Source organism: Musca domestica, unplaced genomic scaffold, assembly GCF_030504385.1.
Source record: "Musca domestica strain aabys unplaced genomic scaffold, Musca_domestica.polishedcontigs.V.1.1 178, whole genome shotgun sequence".
NCBI lineage: Eukaryota > Metazoa > Arthropoda > Insecta > Diptera > Muscidae > Musca > Musca domestica.
This window is the reverse complement of record NW_026712236.1, coordinates 298301-318947: the sequence shown is the minus strand read 5'-3', so window position 1 is coordinate 318947 and position 20647 is coordinate 298301. Positions and strand designations below refer to the sequence as shown.

The following is a 20647-nucleotide window of genomic DNA, read 5'->3' as shown; positions in this document are numbered from 1 at the left end:
AAAATTCGGTCACAAGGCCCCGTAACGTAGCCCCGTCAATAGTTTTTAAAATTTCAAAAAATAAAAAATGCTATCGCCTTCTCAATCGCCATAAGAACTCTCTTTAGAATTTTTCAAAAATCCCCTCCGCAATAACAACCTTCCAGAAATCGTATATTGGTCTTTATTTCTTCATTTGAAACTTTTTTTTTTATTTTTTATTTATTTATTTGTTTTTTTTTTTTTTTTTTGTAAAATTTCTAGAAGTATATTATTCAGAACTGAACATTTGGATCATAATACAATTTATGTTCCAAATAATTGTTATCAAAATATTTTATTTATTTATCAAATATTTAATATAATAATATTTAAAATAATATTTATTAATCCTGTATTAAACTTATTTTTCATTCCAGGTGTTCGTATGTTGGATGGCAAAGTGAATGATGTTGTCGAAGCGCAAGCTCTAAGTTTAAATCCATCGCATATTGATATTTACAGTGCTTCATGGGGTCCAGAAGATGATGGCTCCACAGTTGATGGTCCCGGTCCCCTGGCTCGCCGTGCCTTCATTTATGGTGTGACCAGCGGTCGTCAAGGTAAAGGCTCCATTTTTGTATGGGCTTCTGGCAATGGTGGTCGTTATACCGATTCCTGCAACTGTGATGGTTATACCAACTCGATTTTCACTCTGTCCATTTCCAGTGCTACACAAGGAGGGTAAGTAAAAGAAATATTGAATATTAGAAATAATTTAATTATTTGTTGCAAAAAAAGACAAAATTTTATAAAAACAGCAATTGTTTTAGTGGAGAAAGATGGTAATGCTTTATAGGGGGTAGGGGAGATAATATCTAGGTTTTGGAAAGAGCCCCCAATCCACATCAGTACCATTTCTCTCTGTCTGGGAATATTCTCCCCAGGAGTTATTTTAAAATGACTCCAATGACAAAAAAACTTTTTTTTATCACATATCAAATTTAGGTAAAAAATATGAAGAAAACTAATTTTTAATATTAGGAAAAGATTTAATTATTTTAATTAATAATTAAACTTAAAATTTAAGTTTATTATAATACTTTTTTATAAAACATAACATTTTCAAACATCCACACACGTATTTGCAATTGTTTCCCCCGAAATCTACCTTGGTATTAATACATTTAATTTCACTCCGCCCTCCCCACATAAAATATTCAACATATTTATCTTATTGCATTGGCGGTTATTAACAAGTCGTTAAACATTCAGTTTTAAAATTAAATAATAAATCCACTCACTAGTCTTATAAAAGCCCTCCACATAATCCAGCTCATTATCTCTGGCCCACTTAATGTTCCAGCCAAATTGCCAATGTCACAGCAGAAATAAAAATAAATAAATAAATAAAGCCGGGACTAAAAGTGGCGTTTAAATCGAACCAAAACGAGAACAGCAAAAAAAAAAAACAACAACATTCAAATAAAATATGATAATGCGGTAGGCCAAATGATTAAGCCAAAAGAGAACTTCAGAAATGGAGGGTGGGTGGCCTGTGAACGTACATTAATGAATAATTACACCCGCAATCGATAATGTTAAAACGAAAGCTTTTAACAAAAACCCCTAATAGGCGATACACACTGACACACACAAACATTAATTTTAAGCCATATTTAATTTGTTGAAAGCCAATAAATATTCATTACCAACAAATATTAATACACTCGCAGCCCAATGACAATGGGGGGCTGGAGTGCAAAAAAAAATAAATAAATTGTGTATATTTGAAAATATTCCTTTAAATTCGTAGAATAAAAAGAGCAGCAGAAAATAAAATTTTAAAATCCAGATTTTTAATTTTTACCGTTTACGTAAGGCTATAAGATTGGCATATCCCGCCGATAATTAGTTTCAAACTGTTTTTTTTAATCAAATTTGCCACCCTAATATCATTTTAATGCTATAACGGCAATATTTGCTTTTAGTGGGGATACGACTCAAGCCCACAATCCTCAACCTATAGTATTTGGTATTTATTTCAAATATTTTCTATATCTTTTTCTTAATTCATTATATACTATAAATAGATAGTACGGGAAAAGTACGACTTTCGAAATTTATATCGATCAAGTTAAGTTGTTTTTTGTCTTTTCATAGAGATTTTTTTTTTTTTGGAATACAGAGATCCATTCTTTGGAAATTTATAACTCAAAGTCTTCTCATACTTTTCATTAGATAAAACTGCTCTAAATTTCAAATTTCTTAATATGCGCTTTTGTATGTAGTACTATTGGAATATATTTTAGCCCCAAGAAGCTTCATTTTATAACCTCCACCATACGAAGGACAGTATAATAAATTTGCTATTCCATTTGTAACACCTCGAAATATTTGTGGGAGACCCCAAAAATGTATACAGGGTGAGATAAAAAAAACTGCAACAAAGTCAAACGACATAATTTTTACATTTTATTTAAATTTTTATTGAATGAAAGCAAGAAATGTCGGAAATGGCATCGAATTTTAGAATAAGTTAAGAGGAACCTCATTTTGTAACAATTCGTACTGAGTACAATGGTGCTGAGTCCTGTTGGAATGTCCAAGGTCTGCGAACGAAATGTTTGCGTGTCCAAGGCCTTAATACGCCCTCCAGAATTTTCACGATAATATTCGGCATTTATTCTGATGCCACAGTCGATTAATACGAGCGGAGAGCGACCATCGGCGGTTCTGGTGGCCAATCGAAAGTGCACATTTTCAGCTGACCTCTTTGGCAAGTAAACATTTTGTTTGTTTACAAGCTGCTGGACAACGAATGTTTTCTCATCGGAGAAAATCAAATTCGGCAGTTCACCACCTTCGGCCAAGCGAAGCAACTCTTTTAAGTCTATTTTCTTTCTGTTGCGGTCTAAGTTCTTGCACTTTTTGGAATTTCAATGGCTTTACCCCGAGCTCATTTTTTAATATTTTCCGAATGGAATATTGCGATATGTTCAGCTTACGAGCCACTTTTCGGCCACTGCGACGGGGATTTCGATCAAGTCGCTTCTTAACTTTTCGAACCATTTCTGCTGATGTTGCTGTTTTCTTCCGTCCACTTCCTTGACGTCGGGAAGATGGATGCGGTTTTTTTTTTCATTTCACCCTGACACAAAGGTTTTTAGTATATGCAGGCTGGTCCTCATTTATTATAGCCCCCCTACAACAGTACCTCCCAATTTTCGGAATTTCGAAGATTTCCGCCACAATTCTCTACCAAATTAGCTTGAACTTGTCAGTTGGGATTCTCGGTAGGTCTGTTCTTTCCTTGAAAAAAAATGTTTGATTCAGGTCCACTAATTGCCCCCATATAATGGTACCTACCGATTTTCCGTATTACTTAGGTTTCTGCCACAACTTTAAACTAAATCAGCTAAAACTTTGGGGTTCTTGGTAGGTCAGTTCTCTGTCTCGGCAAAGAATATGCCAAGATTCTACATACAAGATTCTACATCGAAAAGTACAGAAAATTACTGCGAAAAAATGTTGACGTTTTCATACCCTTTTGGTACTAATATCCGCTATCGATCCCTTTAAAAAAGTTCCTTTTTTTCTACTCCTTCGAATTTAAATTTTATCCATAGGTAGGTAAATTTTCAGGTGCAAAATGGTGCCAATTTGGAAATCGGCACATCTTGCCCAACCATTTTGTACGTTTTAATGCTTGTCTTACCATAGTAGTAGTACAAATTTCTCAAACTCGCAACTTATTATATCTTTTGCACCAATATCGAATATTACGAAAATTTTTGCTTCTACCGATCACTCGACAAAAGTTTTGTACCTTTTAGTACGATTCGTAACACTAATTTTTCAATAATTCCGCTCCATCTAATATAACATTACATATAACACTATCTAATAATATTTTAATTCTGAGCGATGACTCTTTACCTTTCAGTACATTTTGTACCCTTAAAGTATAAATTTTTAAAAATTCAGCCGCATTTTCACCCACTTAACCAAGAAAAACCTTGAGAAAAATTCAAAATCATACGGTACCTTTTAGTACTCTTCATATGCTTATAGCCCAAATATACAAAAGTTGCGCATTATCTCCTTCAAAAATGGTGCCGTACAAAAAATTATGGGTTTCAGGGCTTTCCAGTCGCTCAATACCAGTGCCGCAAAACTTGTGCTTATAGTACTTTGTGTACTCTTAAATTACGAATTTTTAAAAATAGCACATTACCTTACCCCCTCCTTTCGGAGGGTGATCCTTAAGCTAAATTAACAAGTTATAGCTCTTACCGGTAGCCTTATTTAAAAAGGCATACTATTCGGTACCTTTTTGGACTTTTCGTTCCTTTTATATACAAATTTATAATTTTTAGCCCTTTCCGGCGGCTCAATGACAGGGGCGTACTATTGTGCAACTTTTAGTACTTTTCCTTTCATTTATGCGTTCTTCTTATTGCTTTTTCCAACTTTTAATTCATTTCTAATTTTATCTATTACTCTCCTTTCAGCTTCAAACCCTGGTATTTGGAAGAATGCTCTTCTACCCTCGCCACCACTTACAGTTCAGGAACTCCGGGTCACGACAAGAGCGTTGCCACCGTTGATATGGACGGTCGCCTGAGACCCGATCATATTTGTACCGTGGAACATACCGGCACATCAGCTTCTGCCCCCTTAGCCGCTGGTATTTGCGCCTTGGCTTTGGAAGCCAATCCCAATTTGACTTGGCGTGATATGCAGTATTTGGTTGTCTACACATCCCGACCGGCTCCATTGGAAAAAGAGTCTGGTTGGATGTTGAATGGTGTTAAACGCAAGTACTCCCACAAGTTTGGTTATGGTCTTATGGATGCTGGAGCTATGGTCTCATTGGCTGAACAATGGACCACAGTGCCGCCTCAACATATTTGCAAGTCAAGAGAGAATAATGAAGATCGGAAAATTGAGGGGACCTATGGTTATACTTTGGCTACCCATATGGATGTAAATGGCTGTGCGGGAACGATTAATGAAGTTCGCTATTTGGAACATGTACAGTGTCGCATTACACTGCGTTTCTTCCCTCGTGGTAATTTACGTATCCTGCTCACCTCGCCCATGGGCACCACGAGTACTTTGCTGTTTGAGCGACCACGTGATATAATCAAATCGAACTTTGATGACTGGCCATTCTTGAGTGTTCATTTCTGGGGTGAAAAGGCTGAGGGTAGATGGACCCTGCAAATCATCAATGGTGGTCGTCGTCGGGTAAATCAACCTGGCATCCTGTCCAAATGGCAATTGATTTTCTATGGCACAGCTGTACAGCCTATGCGTTTGAAGAGTGATTTGGTGTCGCAACCCATACGTGATCCTGTGTATACCTTTCCAACTGAATCGGATTTAGGACAACCCATAAATACCGATCAGTTTAGTAGTTTTTTAAATTTCCAAAATCTCTACACGGGAGCTGGTTCTAATCCCGAGCAGGCCGTTACCACTGTGGATGGCCATAACATACCCACACCGCAGAGACAAAATGTCATGGCCGATTCTAATAATAAACTGGTTTTGCATGACTGTGATCCCGAGTGTGATTCCCAGGGTTGCTATGGCCGTGGACCCACCCAGTGTGTGGCCTGTAAACACTATCGTTTGGACAAGTAAGTATTTTTTGTAGGGAATTAAAAAATCTTAAATGACTATTTAATGTTTCATCCTTTTTCAACCTTTTAGCACCTGTGTCAGTCGTTGTCCCCCACGTTCATTTCCCAACCAAGGCGGTGTCTGTTGGCCATGTCATGAGTCGTGTGAAACTTGTGCCGGTGCAGGCCAAGATAGTTGTTTGACTTGTGCTCCTGCCCATTTGCATGTAACCGACTTGGCTGTTTGCCTGCAGGTCTGCCCCGAAGGATATTATGAAAGTGAGTTGAAAAGTCTTGTAAAGCGAAAATAAAAACAAAATAAGTACTTTCATCTTGCCTGGCCTTCTGCTAACGTCTCCTTGTGCATCTTCTTTGTGTTCTTCTTTTTTCCAGATTATGACAACAAAACTTGTGTTCCCTGTGAAGCTAATTGTGGTTCATGTCAAGATCGTCCCGATTATTGTACATCATGTGAACATCATTTAGTGATGCATGAACATAAATGCTTCTCCTCGTGCCCCCTGCATACCTACGAAACGGAGGAATACAAGTAAGTACACTTCAGTTTTAATACTTGCTTTTCTCTACACAAGTACTTCAGCGGTTTTATTTTTATATGAAATTATTTTTATATAACAAGAATATGGTTGTAGTGGTAGTGCTGCACAATATTATACAACATTAATCTCCTTTACCTTGACACTTTTTCCACATCATAATATTGCCAAGAGGAATATTATGAGGAATAATATGAAATAAAATACTTTCCAATCTGCACATATAACCTCGGAGTTTAAGTGCGGTTAAGTGAAATGCAAATTAAGTTAACTTTGGTTATGTGGAATGAAATAATATACAGTTGACTTAAAAAATTGGTTCAAATTATTTTGAATATATTTCAAATAATGAGTTATAAAAAATCATAACCTGATAAACGTCGATTTTTAAACTTTTTTCTACCAATGAAACTACAATGAAAATTGTTTATAGTGCAAACAGAATTTAATTGCAAATATATAATACCGGATAACATTAAATTGTAATTCCAATGCCTAAAAAAATTGAAGCATAAAAATTACATTTTCTACCTAATTATATTGTCAGTCTTTATGTAAATTTAATTGCAATACTCAATATCTCATTATTTAAAAATGTATTGCCAGCGAAATAACTATATAAAAAACCCTTAAGGAATAGTCAAAGGTCGGGCGGGCCGATTATATGACACCCTACACCATATTAAGTAGAGCTTCCGTACCAAAAGAATTTATTTCAAGTAGATCATACCACCTATCAACCTTTGACTTCAGAGCAGTTATAGTTTTTGTTTCAGGGGTAACTAATATATGGGAGGCGTATCCCATTCTGAATCGATTTTCACTGAATTTGACGGAGACATTTTAATTCTTTATTCCAAAAAACATTGCTGTAGAGCGAATGATATCACTTCGAGAGGGATTATATTAAAAAAAATATATATATCGGAGCCGAGTTCCACAAAATGGAAACGTACGTCCCGAAATTCACTCCATTTGGATATATATGGGAGCTATATTCAAATCTTAGCCGTTCTTGATAAAATTTAGCAAATGTATTTCTGAGTTCTATAAGATATCTGGCACAAATATCCTTGTTGTAAAGTGCATATTACGCATGTGACGGACTTTAACATCAAATCGGATGAAACATATATATGGAAGCTAAAGCTATATCTAACCCGTTTCATTTTCAAATTTGATGTACTTGCTTCTAGACTGAATTCGGTCGGATGTACCAAAATCTAAGGAACTATATCCACACACTTATTTCAGAGCTGTATCTGATATCTGGTACCAAAGATCATTATTGTGGAATGCATATTACACGTTTAAGGGACTTTAAACCCCAAATCGGACAAAACATATATATGGGAGCTATAGCTATATCAGAACCGATTTTCGCTAAATTTGAAGTACTGGTTTCTAGGATGAATTTAGTCGTAAATTCCATTTAGGCTTATATTAGCCATTTGGTGCACAATAAACCTGATATCGGATAAAGAAATATATGGAGCTATATCCTAATCTGAACCGATCTCGATAACATTTGTGATGGACTTAAAACTCCAAATCGGATGAAACATATAAATGACTATAGCTAGATCGGAACCGATTTTCTCCAAATTTAATGTACTTGCTTCTAGACTGAATTCGGTGGGATGTACCAAAATTCAGGTCATTAGGACTTATATTGGCCATTTGATGCACAATTGACCAGAAATTTATGGGAGCTGTATCTAAATTTGAACAGATTCTCGCCAATGTCAATGGGGTTCGTCCTTAGGCCAAACAAATATTGTTTGGACAATTTCATCCCAATCGGATAATAAATGCGACCTGCATTTTGTTCACAAAAATTCATGGACAGACAGACGGACTGACATGCATAAATCGACTTAGAAAGTGATTCTATGAAGATCCTCAAAAGTAACTATGAGTCTATCTCGCTTCCTTCTCCCTGTTACAAACAACTGCACAAAGACATAATACCCTTACCACTTTGCGGTGTAAGGTATAAAAATTGGCTCCGTTCGCGGGCTGTAACCACAGATGATCTGGAGTGGCGGAGCATCGTATTGTACAGGCCTGTATTACACGCCGAACACAATTGTACTGTCTGCTGCTGGGCTTTGATTATCAATCAGTCAGTCAATTGTTTCACTACTCTTTTATATATACATAGATTCGACTCATAATGACTGTATCCATAGAGTCCCAATTTTGTTTATCCACCAATTCTATAAAATTCTTCTTCAGCCAGGATCATAAAAAATTTCGAGTGTTTGACGTCCCTAAAATTTCCAATTTAGCAAAGACAAACAATGTGATAACCTACAACACTACAATATGTTGGAAAACCTCCTTAGTTCCGAACACATTTTAGTCGATTATTTGGAATTATGCAATAATGTTACCCTTTGTTTTTTGCAGGGGATATTTTCCTTATATTTATACTCTATGTCGTCTTGATAGGTATCCAAAACAATTTCACACAAAAGTTGTGGTCCATTTTACCCACTACATATAACTCAAGGGTTGTACAAAATGCTGCAACTCTGCGCTGTCCTAAACCCTAAGGTGAAAAAATATTACCAAACAAAAATTCAATATTATAAGACAAAAATGAAAAATCTCATGCGATAAAAATATAACAAAAAAATATAAAAAAATATTCACATTTTTTTTAACCGATTTTCTTAGATTCTATCCTTTTCTGGTATGAGGTCTAATTAACATCCCCTTCATTGATATATGAGATTGTACATATTTTGCTATATATGCGACATCTTGGATAAGATAATCAATGTAACGGTCAAAAATGAAATTTTCGTGCGTTTGTGATTTCGCCCGGATTAAAAATATTCGCAGTTTGACGCAAATTTTGTTGTGGTATATTTAACCCGCTAAATATTGTCCGATGACCAAATACTCTAGCCGCATGCTAAATTCCGCGTCGATTGGTCTATAATTGCGACCTGTAGAGCAACTGCAAAATCAAGATTTTTTTCTTGTTTTTGGTCCATTTCAACAGTTAAATATTATGTGATCATCTCCAAAAGCAATAGGCTTCTATTCTGACCCTTACCCCACCTACATTTTCAATTTCGTGAGGATCGGGCCATAATCGCGACCTGTAGAGTGATTACAAATTAACGTGGCCAGACGGACAGACGGACATACATAGATAGATCGACTCAGCTCGGCGAGATATGAAGATCCATAAATAGTTTTCTATGTCGGAGAGCAATATTTCGAGGTGTTACATAATATTTGGCCCAATCAATCTTATAATACCCCCAACACATACTGTTGTAGGGTATAACAATTTTTAGAGGAATGAACTAATATCGTATTTTTAGTCGGTTAAAAATATAATAATAAAATACTAAATTTAATATATTTTAGGATTTATATTTACACCCTTTCTTATCAATACCATCCAGACTAAATAACTTCATGAGCCCGAGTTTGAGCATCATCAAAAGTTATTTTTAGTAAGATCGTTCAAAGTGTTAAACAATATGAATGTTGTTTTGGTCGGTGCTTGGCCAATATTTTGCTCTCCATCTTTCTCTCTCTCTCTCTCTCTCTCTCTCTCTCTCTCTGACGTCAAGGTGATGTTTTTACCTTGCATTCCTTCATTCTAACAAAACACAGATTGAATTAATAAATTATATCAATTAACATTTTACCACATTGTTTCATGTACTCCAGTTGATTTTATTTGAAGGCCCTGCCCTCTAAAGGAGTTAGTGAGGTGTATCAGTATTAGAGCGGTGGTGGCGATGATTGTTGTTGGCTGGTACAACAAGTGCCTCATTAGTGAGTTTCTCTCCTTTGCCGTTTTGTCATTACTGCGGCATGAACGCCCTTCCACTTAATGTTTCGTCTCTTCATCGTGTCGTCGTCGTCATCTACTCAGCAGAAATACTTGAGATAAAGTTTCAGTGAAGCTGCAATATATGTTATGCACTTCATATAGCGCTTGTAAAGTGTTTGGATGTTTTTTTTTTTTCTTTCTTGTGTTGCTTTTTCTATTTTTTGCTTTTTTTCTCTTCATTTTATGACAACATTCTAATTACTATGAAAATGTTCACACTTCTTGTTGCAATGTCATGTTACACGTTAATGAGTTCACAAGAGCCGCTTTAGTTGTACACATCACAGAGATACGTACATACATACATTCGAAAGAATAAACATTTGGCTGGAAGTATGTCTTATACAAGTATGCTATCTGAATTACGCTATCATATACAACTATTATTATATCGCTGTAGTGAAACCTCTACGCCACTTGTCGAGGGTTAAGTAGTGCCAGAGGATAAATGTTTGGCAAAAGGATTTAATGGTTTGGTTGTTGCAACAACAACAAAAAATTGTTGCTGATGCAGCAACAGCAAGCACATTTGTGACACCTGACTAATTTGCAGATGTTTGAAGAAAAAATATATAATAGAGAAAATAAAAAATATATGAAGTGGATCACAACTTCTCGAAGTTGTAATTTGGGCTCCATTAAATCGTCCATATATTCAAATTTATTTGGCAGAGGTCCCAAATCACGATACCTCCTGATTTTCGGCATTTAAATATTTTACCTGAATTTTCAAACAAATCAACCATAATTTGGTATATCTGTTTTTTTTTATAAATTCACTCTTCCCAAAAATATCCAATATAACTATAAATGAATCTTCGGAATTGTCTTTTGATTGTGACAGGGTTTAAAACTTATAGGCAGGATAGGCTAACATACATGCGCAGGAGGTGGCACTGTAGTTTTAGTCAAAGATAATCTTCGCTGAGAAAAAAATCCCCATCTCCTCAGCGGATATAAAATCTGGTGTTGCTATAGTCTCGAGGAATGAAAGTTCTCTATATGATTCGCCTCTTTATAACAGCGATCTGTTGGTCGTTTCCAAATTTTGGATTTAGACTCCATCCGCTTTACGCGGCAGTGGCTATGTAGAAGTTAGTGGATACCTGAACGCGAGACATCCGACATTTTGGACGATGCAGAGGTCCATACCAAGGGACGAGCTATTGTCCGGATATAGCAGCTATACCGGCTGATAGGTCCACTAGGCCTAATTGAGTGGCAGGGTCGTATACTCATAGAGATATATAGATAGATAGATAGATAGATAGATAGATAGATAGATAGATAGATAGATAGATAGATAGATAGATAGATAGATAGATAGATAAATAGATAGGCTCCCTGCACAATGAAGAAGTCAGATCGTTTTATTCCTCCGACTGGATGAACTTCAGGCGCTATAGGCAGAGGCTTGAAGGAGGTAACTCTACCAGCCGACCGCAATGTTTTCATTTCAGAAATATATATCTGCATTGAGGACTAAGTTCTGCCATTGATGCTTCAGTGCAGAAATCAGTTACCCGGGTAATCTCCCTCCTAGGGTTTTAAGCAATATTAGGGAATGTAGACGGTTTTGTAGAGCGTAGATCTGGTGATCCTGAGCGACGACTAGTCTCACGGCAGACATCCGCAACCTTGACCAGATCATCGAGGCCAATGATCGCTGATTCGAAAACATTCGACATAAATAATTTCTCGAAAGAATTTCGAATAATTCCGGTCTTGCCTCTCGGCATTCTATCAGTGGTGCTAAGTTCAGTTCTGACGAACGTAGGGCTGAGAGGAGGAGATAGGAGAGTCTCGGTCGACGATTCTTTCCAGCGTCATGTCCAATTGACGGTGGAGAGGGTAGGATCCGTTCTCCTATCTTGTCGTTTAGCAGTTTATTCACTGCCAATCGCTCTCCTGTGGACAACATCTCCTTTTGGAAAGAAAGTGGGTTTATCTATCCCAGGAAGGTTATCTTTACGCTCGTGAATCGTGCAGTGTGGACCAAATTTCCGATTTAGCTTTGAAAAGGGCAGGGAATGTAATTCTGTCCTTTTTGACAATCCTTGACCATTGCCTTAATCATTGGTATTTTCCTATAGCTTGAAAAGAGGCCAAGAGGGTTCCCACACTGAAGCGGGATTCTAACCCCTCTCAGTGTTTTAATTACAGTCCTATTTCCCTTCTGTCGCCGTTCACAAAGTTATTCGATTATTTTATTCCTGCAAGGATAAGGGAGAATTCTGCGGGATTGTCACTTCGTTGTAGCTCTGGTTTCTCAATGACCAAAGACAAAGGCTTCGACAAAGAGTACGAAACTATAGCCGTCTCCCTAGATATCGCCAGGGCTTTCGACTCTATCTGGCATGATGGAATTTTATATAAATTCCAAACGTTTGGCTTTGGCAGTCAATCCTGCAGAATGGTCGCTAGTTGTTCTAGGGATCGATTATTCCGCATAAAAGGTGAGCGACTATCTAGCCGCAGCCTTGGCAGGGTCTTGGCAGGGGTTTCTTAAGGCTCTCTCCTTGACCCGATGTTATTCAACATTTTCTTTTCTGGTCCGCTTACTAGGTCGGTAAATAGACGCGTTAACGAATACCACAATGCCATCCATCGGTTCGTGGTTAGATGGCGCCTAAAGTTGAATGTAGAGAAATGTTGCGCTAAGCCCATCATATGTCGACGGACCATTGTCTACCCTAATTTTAAGACGTTTTAAAGGTAGGCTCGGAGCAGGTTCTTTTGTCAGATAAGATGAGAAACTTAGGGGTAGTATTTCAGAAGAGGTTCCACCGTATTCGTCTTGTAGACGATGACCTTTCAAGGGCCAAACTTATTTGTATTTTAGATGCAGTGGAAACTTGAGTATGAAAGGTGTCCTCTCCCAATATGTTAGGCTCTTGATCTATGTGTTTCCCGCCTGGTTTGACATCTCGTCCCATTAGGTGGAAAAGTTAAGGTTGTGGGAAAGAAAACACGTCCCTCTTGTCTGGCAGGTGGCTCCTACAGAGCCCATTCCTGTAAGGCGATCCATGATAGGGCACAAATTGACAGAATAGACGACTTTATGAGGATGACTGGCCTGCAATTCTTTACAGATGCCAGTTCAGTTAAATAGCATCGTTGAGGGTATGTTATGGTGCTTTTGAGGATTCTAACCAGCTTTAAGCTCGGAAGCATTTGCCTCCAGCCGCCCTTTTCTGGCTAAACGAACGGGGCCTAGTGCACGGGGATGAGGGTATTCTATTCTTTAATAGGAGATTTTTAGTTTCGGATTGGAGTAGGCTGTGTACAACACCGACCAGCTTATATAAGTGAGGTAGTCTTAAGTGTATTGTATATATTTGTGTGAATTTTAATTATATTTTTCGGTACATATTTAAGGTTATAGCCATAAGGCATAATGTAGCTTGTCGTGTTCACAAACATCTTGTGGCTGTTTCATGATTGGCTTTAATTAAATCTTTGTATTCGTACTGGACTTCCATGTAGATATCCTTGCATTTCAGCTATCACTCATCACATCTGTCATATCTTAATTTTTCTATTAACAGCTATTAGTTCTTATCACAAAGTTCATATTAAACAACAGGACATTATACCAAACACAGCCACACACATATATTCGCTCACATACACAATGAATACAGAAATTCAATTATCAGCAAGTATGGCTGTTGGTGACATGTCGTTTCGTTCGTTCGTTCGTTTTTAAAATGAACATCGTTGGTGGGCAACAAGCAAAACTATTGGCAGTTAATTTATTTTGTTGTTAACTTACTTACATGGTAAATACTCGTATATATGCACACATACAGAGAGAGATAGAGAGAGAGATAGGAAACCAGTAAAGCACAAATACCAAGTTGAAGATGAATAGGCATTGCCAATTTTCGCCACATGGCTGGTTCTTGAAAAAGGCACAACATTTCGTGGGGTCAAGCCTTGTGCTGTACATAAATTATAGTGTCTTAACACATTAACATTTTCACTGTGATACCCGCTGTTGTTGTTCTTGTAGTTGTTGTGCGGCATCACTGATCACACTGTCAATGTAATTGACTTCGTGTAAACAGTCAAGATATTTTATATTGTATGCCTTGGCCGGGTTTGTTTGTCGGAGTGCGTAGTTGTTAAAGGAATTACGGACCCGGACCCGTATGCCAGTCGCAAAGCAGTGGAAGCGAAACGAAAACGACATAATGATAGATCCATCGAATGTTGAAGTAGCTCCTGCTGCTGCTGCTCTATGTATGTAGATACGATGGTATCCAATATATGGATGCTGGAGTTGTTTCTGCTACTGCTTCTGTTAACTGATTTCCATCTTTGTGTGGACTCTGTCCATCATAGTTAATGGGTACATGTACATGTGGTAGACATTGAATTGGTTGCAAGTTGAAGTTGAATGGTCGGGGACATCGTCAAACACACACACTTATATCAACTTCAATCCCGTAACGAATAAATTTCATTGGGAATGAGAATTTGTACTGTGGTATTGAAAGGTTGCAATAATAAAATTTCAATTAACACATTGGATACGAGAACCGCTATTTAAATGCTCCCAATATAAATGGTACAAAATTTAGTACTATTTGTACTTTTATAAAACATTCTCTTTTTATCAATACTGTGCGCAAGAATATTAAGCGGTTCAAAATTAAATTTTCGGTTCTGTGGGTAGCAATCTACTAGTAGTACGAAATGTAGCACTTTTCGCACACTTGGTGTATGAACTCGTTACAACAACCAATCTCACTTCTTCAAGTACACTCAAATCGATTTTCTAGTTATACCCTCAGCCATATGCCTAGATTGATAGATTATTTGATACGCCCAAACTGTGAATCATCGAAATAATGGTTTTGGACTCTAGGTCTTGAAACATAGTATTATTTTTAAAGTTAGTCGAGTTCGGAAATGGACAATATAAGTCCACTCTTTCTGATACTACCCCACAAAACTTTCGGAATTTTCAAAAAACTATATTCCTTTTGGTAATAATAATCCGACTTCGCTCCAACTCTGCAAATAATAATATTTGCATCAGCGCTACGCCAGCGAGAAAATGGACAATATAGGTCCATTCCGTCAAGTACATCACCCACAAAGCGTCAAAATGGTGAGCAATTATAAATCTTATAAAAAGGTGATCTACCCATGGTCTGGTGTGAAGATGGGAAATATCGGTCCACCCCTTCTGATACCTCCACCACAAAGGGTCAACATTTTGAATATCCATTAAAGTAATAAAATCCGAAATTAACATCCGATTTCATTCAGATTTGGTACATCTCAATATTTCTATCAACACAAGATCTGTCATAAAGATGATAAAGATCCAACCATTTCATTCGGTATCTCCCCCACAAAAGGTCAACGTTAAATGACCAAAACGTTTATAAAATCCGAAATAAGCATCCGGTTCTCTTTGCATTTCACACATCCCATTATATCTAATAACACAAGATCTGCTTTGAAAATGACAGGGATTGGATCATTCCTTTTGGTACCTACCCCACAAAGGGCCAATGTTTTGAATATCCAGCTCAAAAAACGCGAATCTAACATCCGATTCCATTCAGACTTGATATATCTCAATATTTCCATCAACAAAAGATCTGTTATAGAGCTGGTAGAGATCGGACCATTTCTTCCGGTACCTCCCACACAAAGAGTCAACGTTTTGAATAACCAAAACGATTATAAAATCCGAAATAAGCATCCGGATCTCTTCGTATTTCACACATCCCATTATTTCTACTAACGCAGCATCTGCTATGAAGATGGGATATATCGGTCCACTCCTTCTGGTACCTCCTCCACAAAGATACCTCTGTTTCCATTTAGACTTGGTATATCTCAATATTTCCATCGACAGATCTGTTATTGGGATGGTGGAGATCGGACCATTTCTTCTGATACCTCCCTCACATAGGGGCCAACATTTTGAAAAACAAAACGCTCAAAGAATGCGAACTAATCATCCAACTCTCTTCAAATTTCAAAAATACAAACAGTTTTGCTGACACCAGATCTGTTGTGGAGATTATATATATCTGCGAACCCTTTCTGGTATCTCACCCACAAAGGGTCACAATTTTCAATACTTTTATCTGTCATAGCTTGCGAAACAAGTCAGGGATTCTTTACAACTTTCTCTCAACCAGAAACCTGAGATAAGTTTTGAATTAATGATTTCGGATAAAATTGAATATAAATTGTTCGATTTTCTTGTAATTTTGCCCATATCAATATTTTTATCTGTATTAGATAAAGTGTGAAAATGGAATACTTCGGTCGACTATATCTGGTACCTCATGCACATTTTAATATTTTCTGAAAATTATCACACCTCACATATTAAGTGAAGAAGGTAACCAATATAGTCCAAAGGTGACACGTCACAACATTTATATCAAATTTATTTAGGTCCGATACGAAATAGACAATATTGGCCCATTCCTTCGGAACCTACTCCATAGAGGATCAAAAAATTAAATAATCATACCAGAAATCAAAATATATTAAAATAATCCAACATTTACTGAGGGTATACATCTGTTGGCAAAACCGATTCATACTTTTTAATTCGTTGTTTTTTTTTTGGAATTTAGAAAAAACTTTTGATATCTCTCAAACAGAAAAAAATTAAAATCTTTATATTTTCCTGCGTTATACTTCTTCCAAAATGGCGCAACATCTCTCCTCCATACCACTGCATGATGCACAACTACTATTTGATTGAATCCATCAATTTGTACCCCAAAAGTATTTGCATAAGTTTATTTGCATCCTTGTGACAATGAACAACGACTGCATTTGATTGCATTTACATTTTGTTTTATAAGTTCTGACATGTAATTTGGTAAATACGTCACATTTACACAAAAAGGAAATATATTACTGCTACGTGGCAACGTCAGAAAAAAAGCTTGAAAAGGAATTATGGACGTTTTTTCGGTAAAGAAAATAATCTTCAAATTTTTTAAAAAATTGAAAAATAAAGAATTAAAATTAAAGAAAGAAATTCAAAATAGTGATTTTTTTAATATTAAAAAGTGTGTAAGATCAATAGAATTTAAACGAAGTTAGGTAGTATAAATCGGATTGCTGGCAGATACATTTGTGTATCTAGCTATCTAGTTTTGAAATTGTAACTTGTTCACCGTTGATGTATTTTCAGAGCATAGCTCAAATTTCATTTCGAACTTTTTTCAGTTTGAACATTAAAATAATTATATCCTTGCTCTTGATTTTAGAATTACGCCCTCTAGTTTTGATTTATTTGCTGGTTTTGCGTTCTCATATTTCCTTATCAACAGTATTTTTGTCAGAGAAAATTTCACGGTCTGCTCTTTTTTCTAGTTTTATAAAAAACTCAATAGAGGAACTAAGTTATAATTGTTGATGTACAGGGTAAGATAAAAAACCACAACAAAGTCAAGCGCCATAATTGTTACATTTTATTTTAAATTTTATTGAATGAAAGCACCTTGGTCACATTTGGCACGAATTATGGCCTTTAAACGGCCATTGAAACCATCACACACTGCCCGAATGTTGATCTGCGGTATTTTGGTCCAATCCCGGCGAAGCGTTTTCTTGAGGTGATCGACACTTTGGAATTTTTTAGTGTCAATCTTGCTTTCCAAAATTGTCCAGACACATTAGTTCAACGGATTGGTAACCGGAGATTTTGGTGGCATTGGTGGTATTGGTATCCGGAGATTTTGGTGTGCACTGGAAATAAATTTTGTAACCATTCTTGGCTGGCGCGTGCTGAGTCCTGTTGGAATGTCCAAGGTCTGCGGCCAGTATGTTTGCATGCCCAAGGATTTAATACAACCTTCAGAATATTTTCGAGATAATATTCGTAATTTATTCTGATGCCACGGTCGATTAATATGAGTGGAGAGCGACCATCGGCTGTTATGGCGGCCCACTCCATCAATGGCCGGCGCTTGAGTTCTAGTGGCCAACCCAAGGTGGTGTTTACAAACTGCCGGACAACGAATGTTTTCTCATCGGAGAAAACCAAATTCAAAAGTTCACCACTTTCGGCTAAATGAAGCAACTGCGATGCGGGTTCCAATAAAGACGCTTCTTTACTTTTCGAAGCATTTTTTCTGATGTTGCTGTTTTCTTCCGTCCACTTCCTTAACGTGGGGATACGCTACCAGTATTACGGTAACGAGCGATGGTACGAGACACAAAAGATTTATTCACATTTAAATGCTGGAGTGCTCTAACTATAGCCACTTATGGTTTTCCAGCCAAATATAAAGAAATTACAATATCACGCTTGAATCACGAATAACTTGTTTTCTGGAAAATGCTCACCAAAATGTTTTTGTACGCTTGTAAACAATATAGTGAGCTGTCACTGGAATAATTTTAACAGCCATCGGACGAGTGGCTTGGAAATTACAGCAGTCTGAAGTTTGTTGCTGTTTTTTTCATCTCACCCTGTATATTCTATAATTGTACGAAAAGTGAAGGGATGGATAATGGATATAGCAGAGAAAGGCTAGAAAAATTCTAACAAGCGATTTTTTATTGAGAACTATTTTGTGCAGCGCATTGCATATAAATATTAACTATTTACAATTTAACAAATCATCTCATTGGAATTCATAAATTCATGCTTGAAAGAATACATTAAAAATGCTCCACTTTTTTCACTTTCAAAAAAAGTTTTTAAATCCTTTCTAAAAAAAAAAAAAAACGAAAGCAAACTGACAAATTCAAAGTTAAGCCGTTTAGCTTCTAGTATTATTTGCATACTGACTAAAACACTGCATTTTTTTTTTTTTTTTTTTTTTTGGTTCGTTTCTATGCCACAAATTTTAAAATATTCATTCTGTCATCAATATCAAATTTTATGAAAAGCTCCGAAAAAAAATCTGAATTTTAATTAAACTATTTATAATAAGTAGTGACGGGTGAGTGAATGAGTTACTATGGTAGCGGCTAATGTGATGTTGAACATTTATGTTTTCACACACATGCACATCACGCACAAAACTATTAATTATGCATTAAATTAGAAATGAAAAAAAATAATCATTTGTATATGCATTTATATATTCAAACATTTATTAAAACTTTAGAGTAGTTAAATAAATATTTATTTAATATAGCTGTTTAAAACTTATCTAAATTTGACTGGAGAGACCGGAGGGATATAGGATAAAATACATTAATAAAAACCGAGCATGACATGAAAAAAAAACGAAACGACAGCAACAATGACAACAACAACGGACTGTATAAATTACTAAACAAACTGTCAATTTAAATATTCATTTAACATGAATTTAATTGGGTTGAAGTTTGTTTTGTGTTTGAGATTTTTTGTTTTGTAGTTTCACTCTTTTGATGGCAAAATAAATAAACTAAAATAAAATAAATATTTTGATAGAAATTTTTATTTTGTGCTATTGACAAATGATTTCTCCCCATTTTTCTCACACACGATTAAAGGTATGAAAAAAAAAAATGGGCGAATATTTGTCAATAAAAATCGGGACATGTGACAATGTTTGCGGTAAGGGGTCTATGATAATTATTACACCTTACTTCCATTATATTACCCTTCCTTGCAAGTGACAGTTTAAATATTAAATTTTCGACCATACAAAAATTTATATAAAATTAAAATAACCAAGAAAAAATTTGTTAAAACATTAACATATCCGTGTTCGTCGGATTTAAATAAATTGTCTCAATTCTAATATCGTTATGCCTGACATTTGTTTACATTTCGAATAGAAATTAATATTCATAACCACGACCACCAACACAACACAATACACAAATATTATTATGCTAATTATGTGACATAAGGATTTCAAAATTTTCAAAGTTCTCACATATCCAAAACATCAACATCCTGTATGTGTTTATCATGGATTTCCTTTATTTGCATTTATTGGAATTTCCTTTTCTCTCATGCGCACACACTAGGTTTCAAATTTGTTGCTGGCTTATGTTTAAATTCGTCGTTAGACGTTGCTTCAGGACATTTGAGCTCCGCACATCTGTCTGACTGGTGAGCAGAAGTTCGAAAATGGATAATACGTTTCTATATTCCAAATATTAAGCATCTAATTTCAGCCGGTCCGATCTTTTAATACCCTCCGTCACTATGCGTATTTAGTAGAGCTCCCGTAACAAAAAAGTTTATATTGAGAATTTATGTGAAGTAGATCATAGCAAATGTGAACCTTATTTGACTTCGGAGCATTGTTTTCGAGTAGTCACATTTAGGGAACTTTATCCTACTCTGAATAGATTTCCAACATATTTGACCTCTAGTACCAAATAACATTGCTATACAGGTTGAGATAAAAAAACTGCTACAAAGTCAAACGCCATCATTTTTTCATTTTTTTTTTTTTTTTAATTTTATTGAATGAAAGCAAAAAATGACGGAAATAGCATCAAATTTTAAATTAAGTTCAGATTTGTTCGAATTGGTCACCTTTGGCACGAAATATGGCCTTCAAACGGCCAATGAGACCGTCACACGCTGCCCTTATGTTGTTCTGCGGTATTTTGGCCCACTCCCGGCGAAGCGCTTGCTTGAGGTGATCGACACTTTGGTGTTTTTTAGTGACAACCTTGCTTTCCAAAATACT

At 36.2% G+C, this 20647-nt stretch overlaps 1 protein-coding gene across 1 annotated transcript in view; it reads left to right on the top strand.

Moving 5' to 3' along the window:
* Positions 1-20647, top strand: part of LOC101890230 (furin-like protease 2) — a 487563-nt gene that overhangs the window by 436115 nt on the left and 30801 nt on the right. The window contains exons 7-10 of the mRNA XM_059120791.1: positions 399-702; positions 4473-5606; positions 5680-5867; positions 5982-6138. Of these exons, the coding sequence (XP_058976774.1) occupies positions 399-702; positions 4473-5606; positions 5680-5867; positions 5982-6138 (1783 nt within the window). The remainder of the gene's footprint in view (positions 1-398; positions 703-4472; positions 5607-5679; positions 5868-5981; positions 6139-20647) is intronic.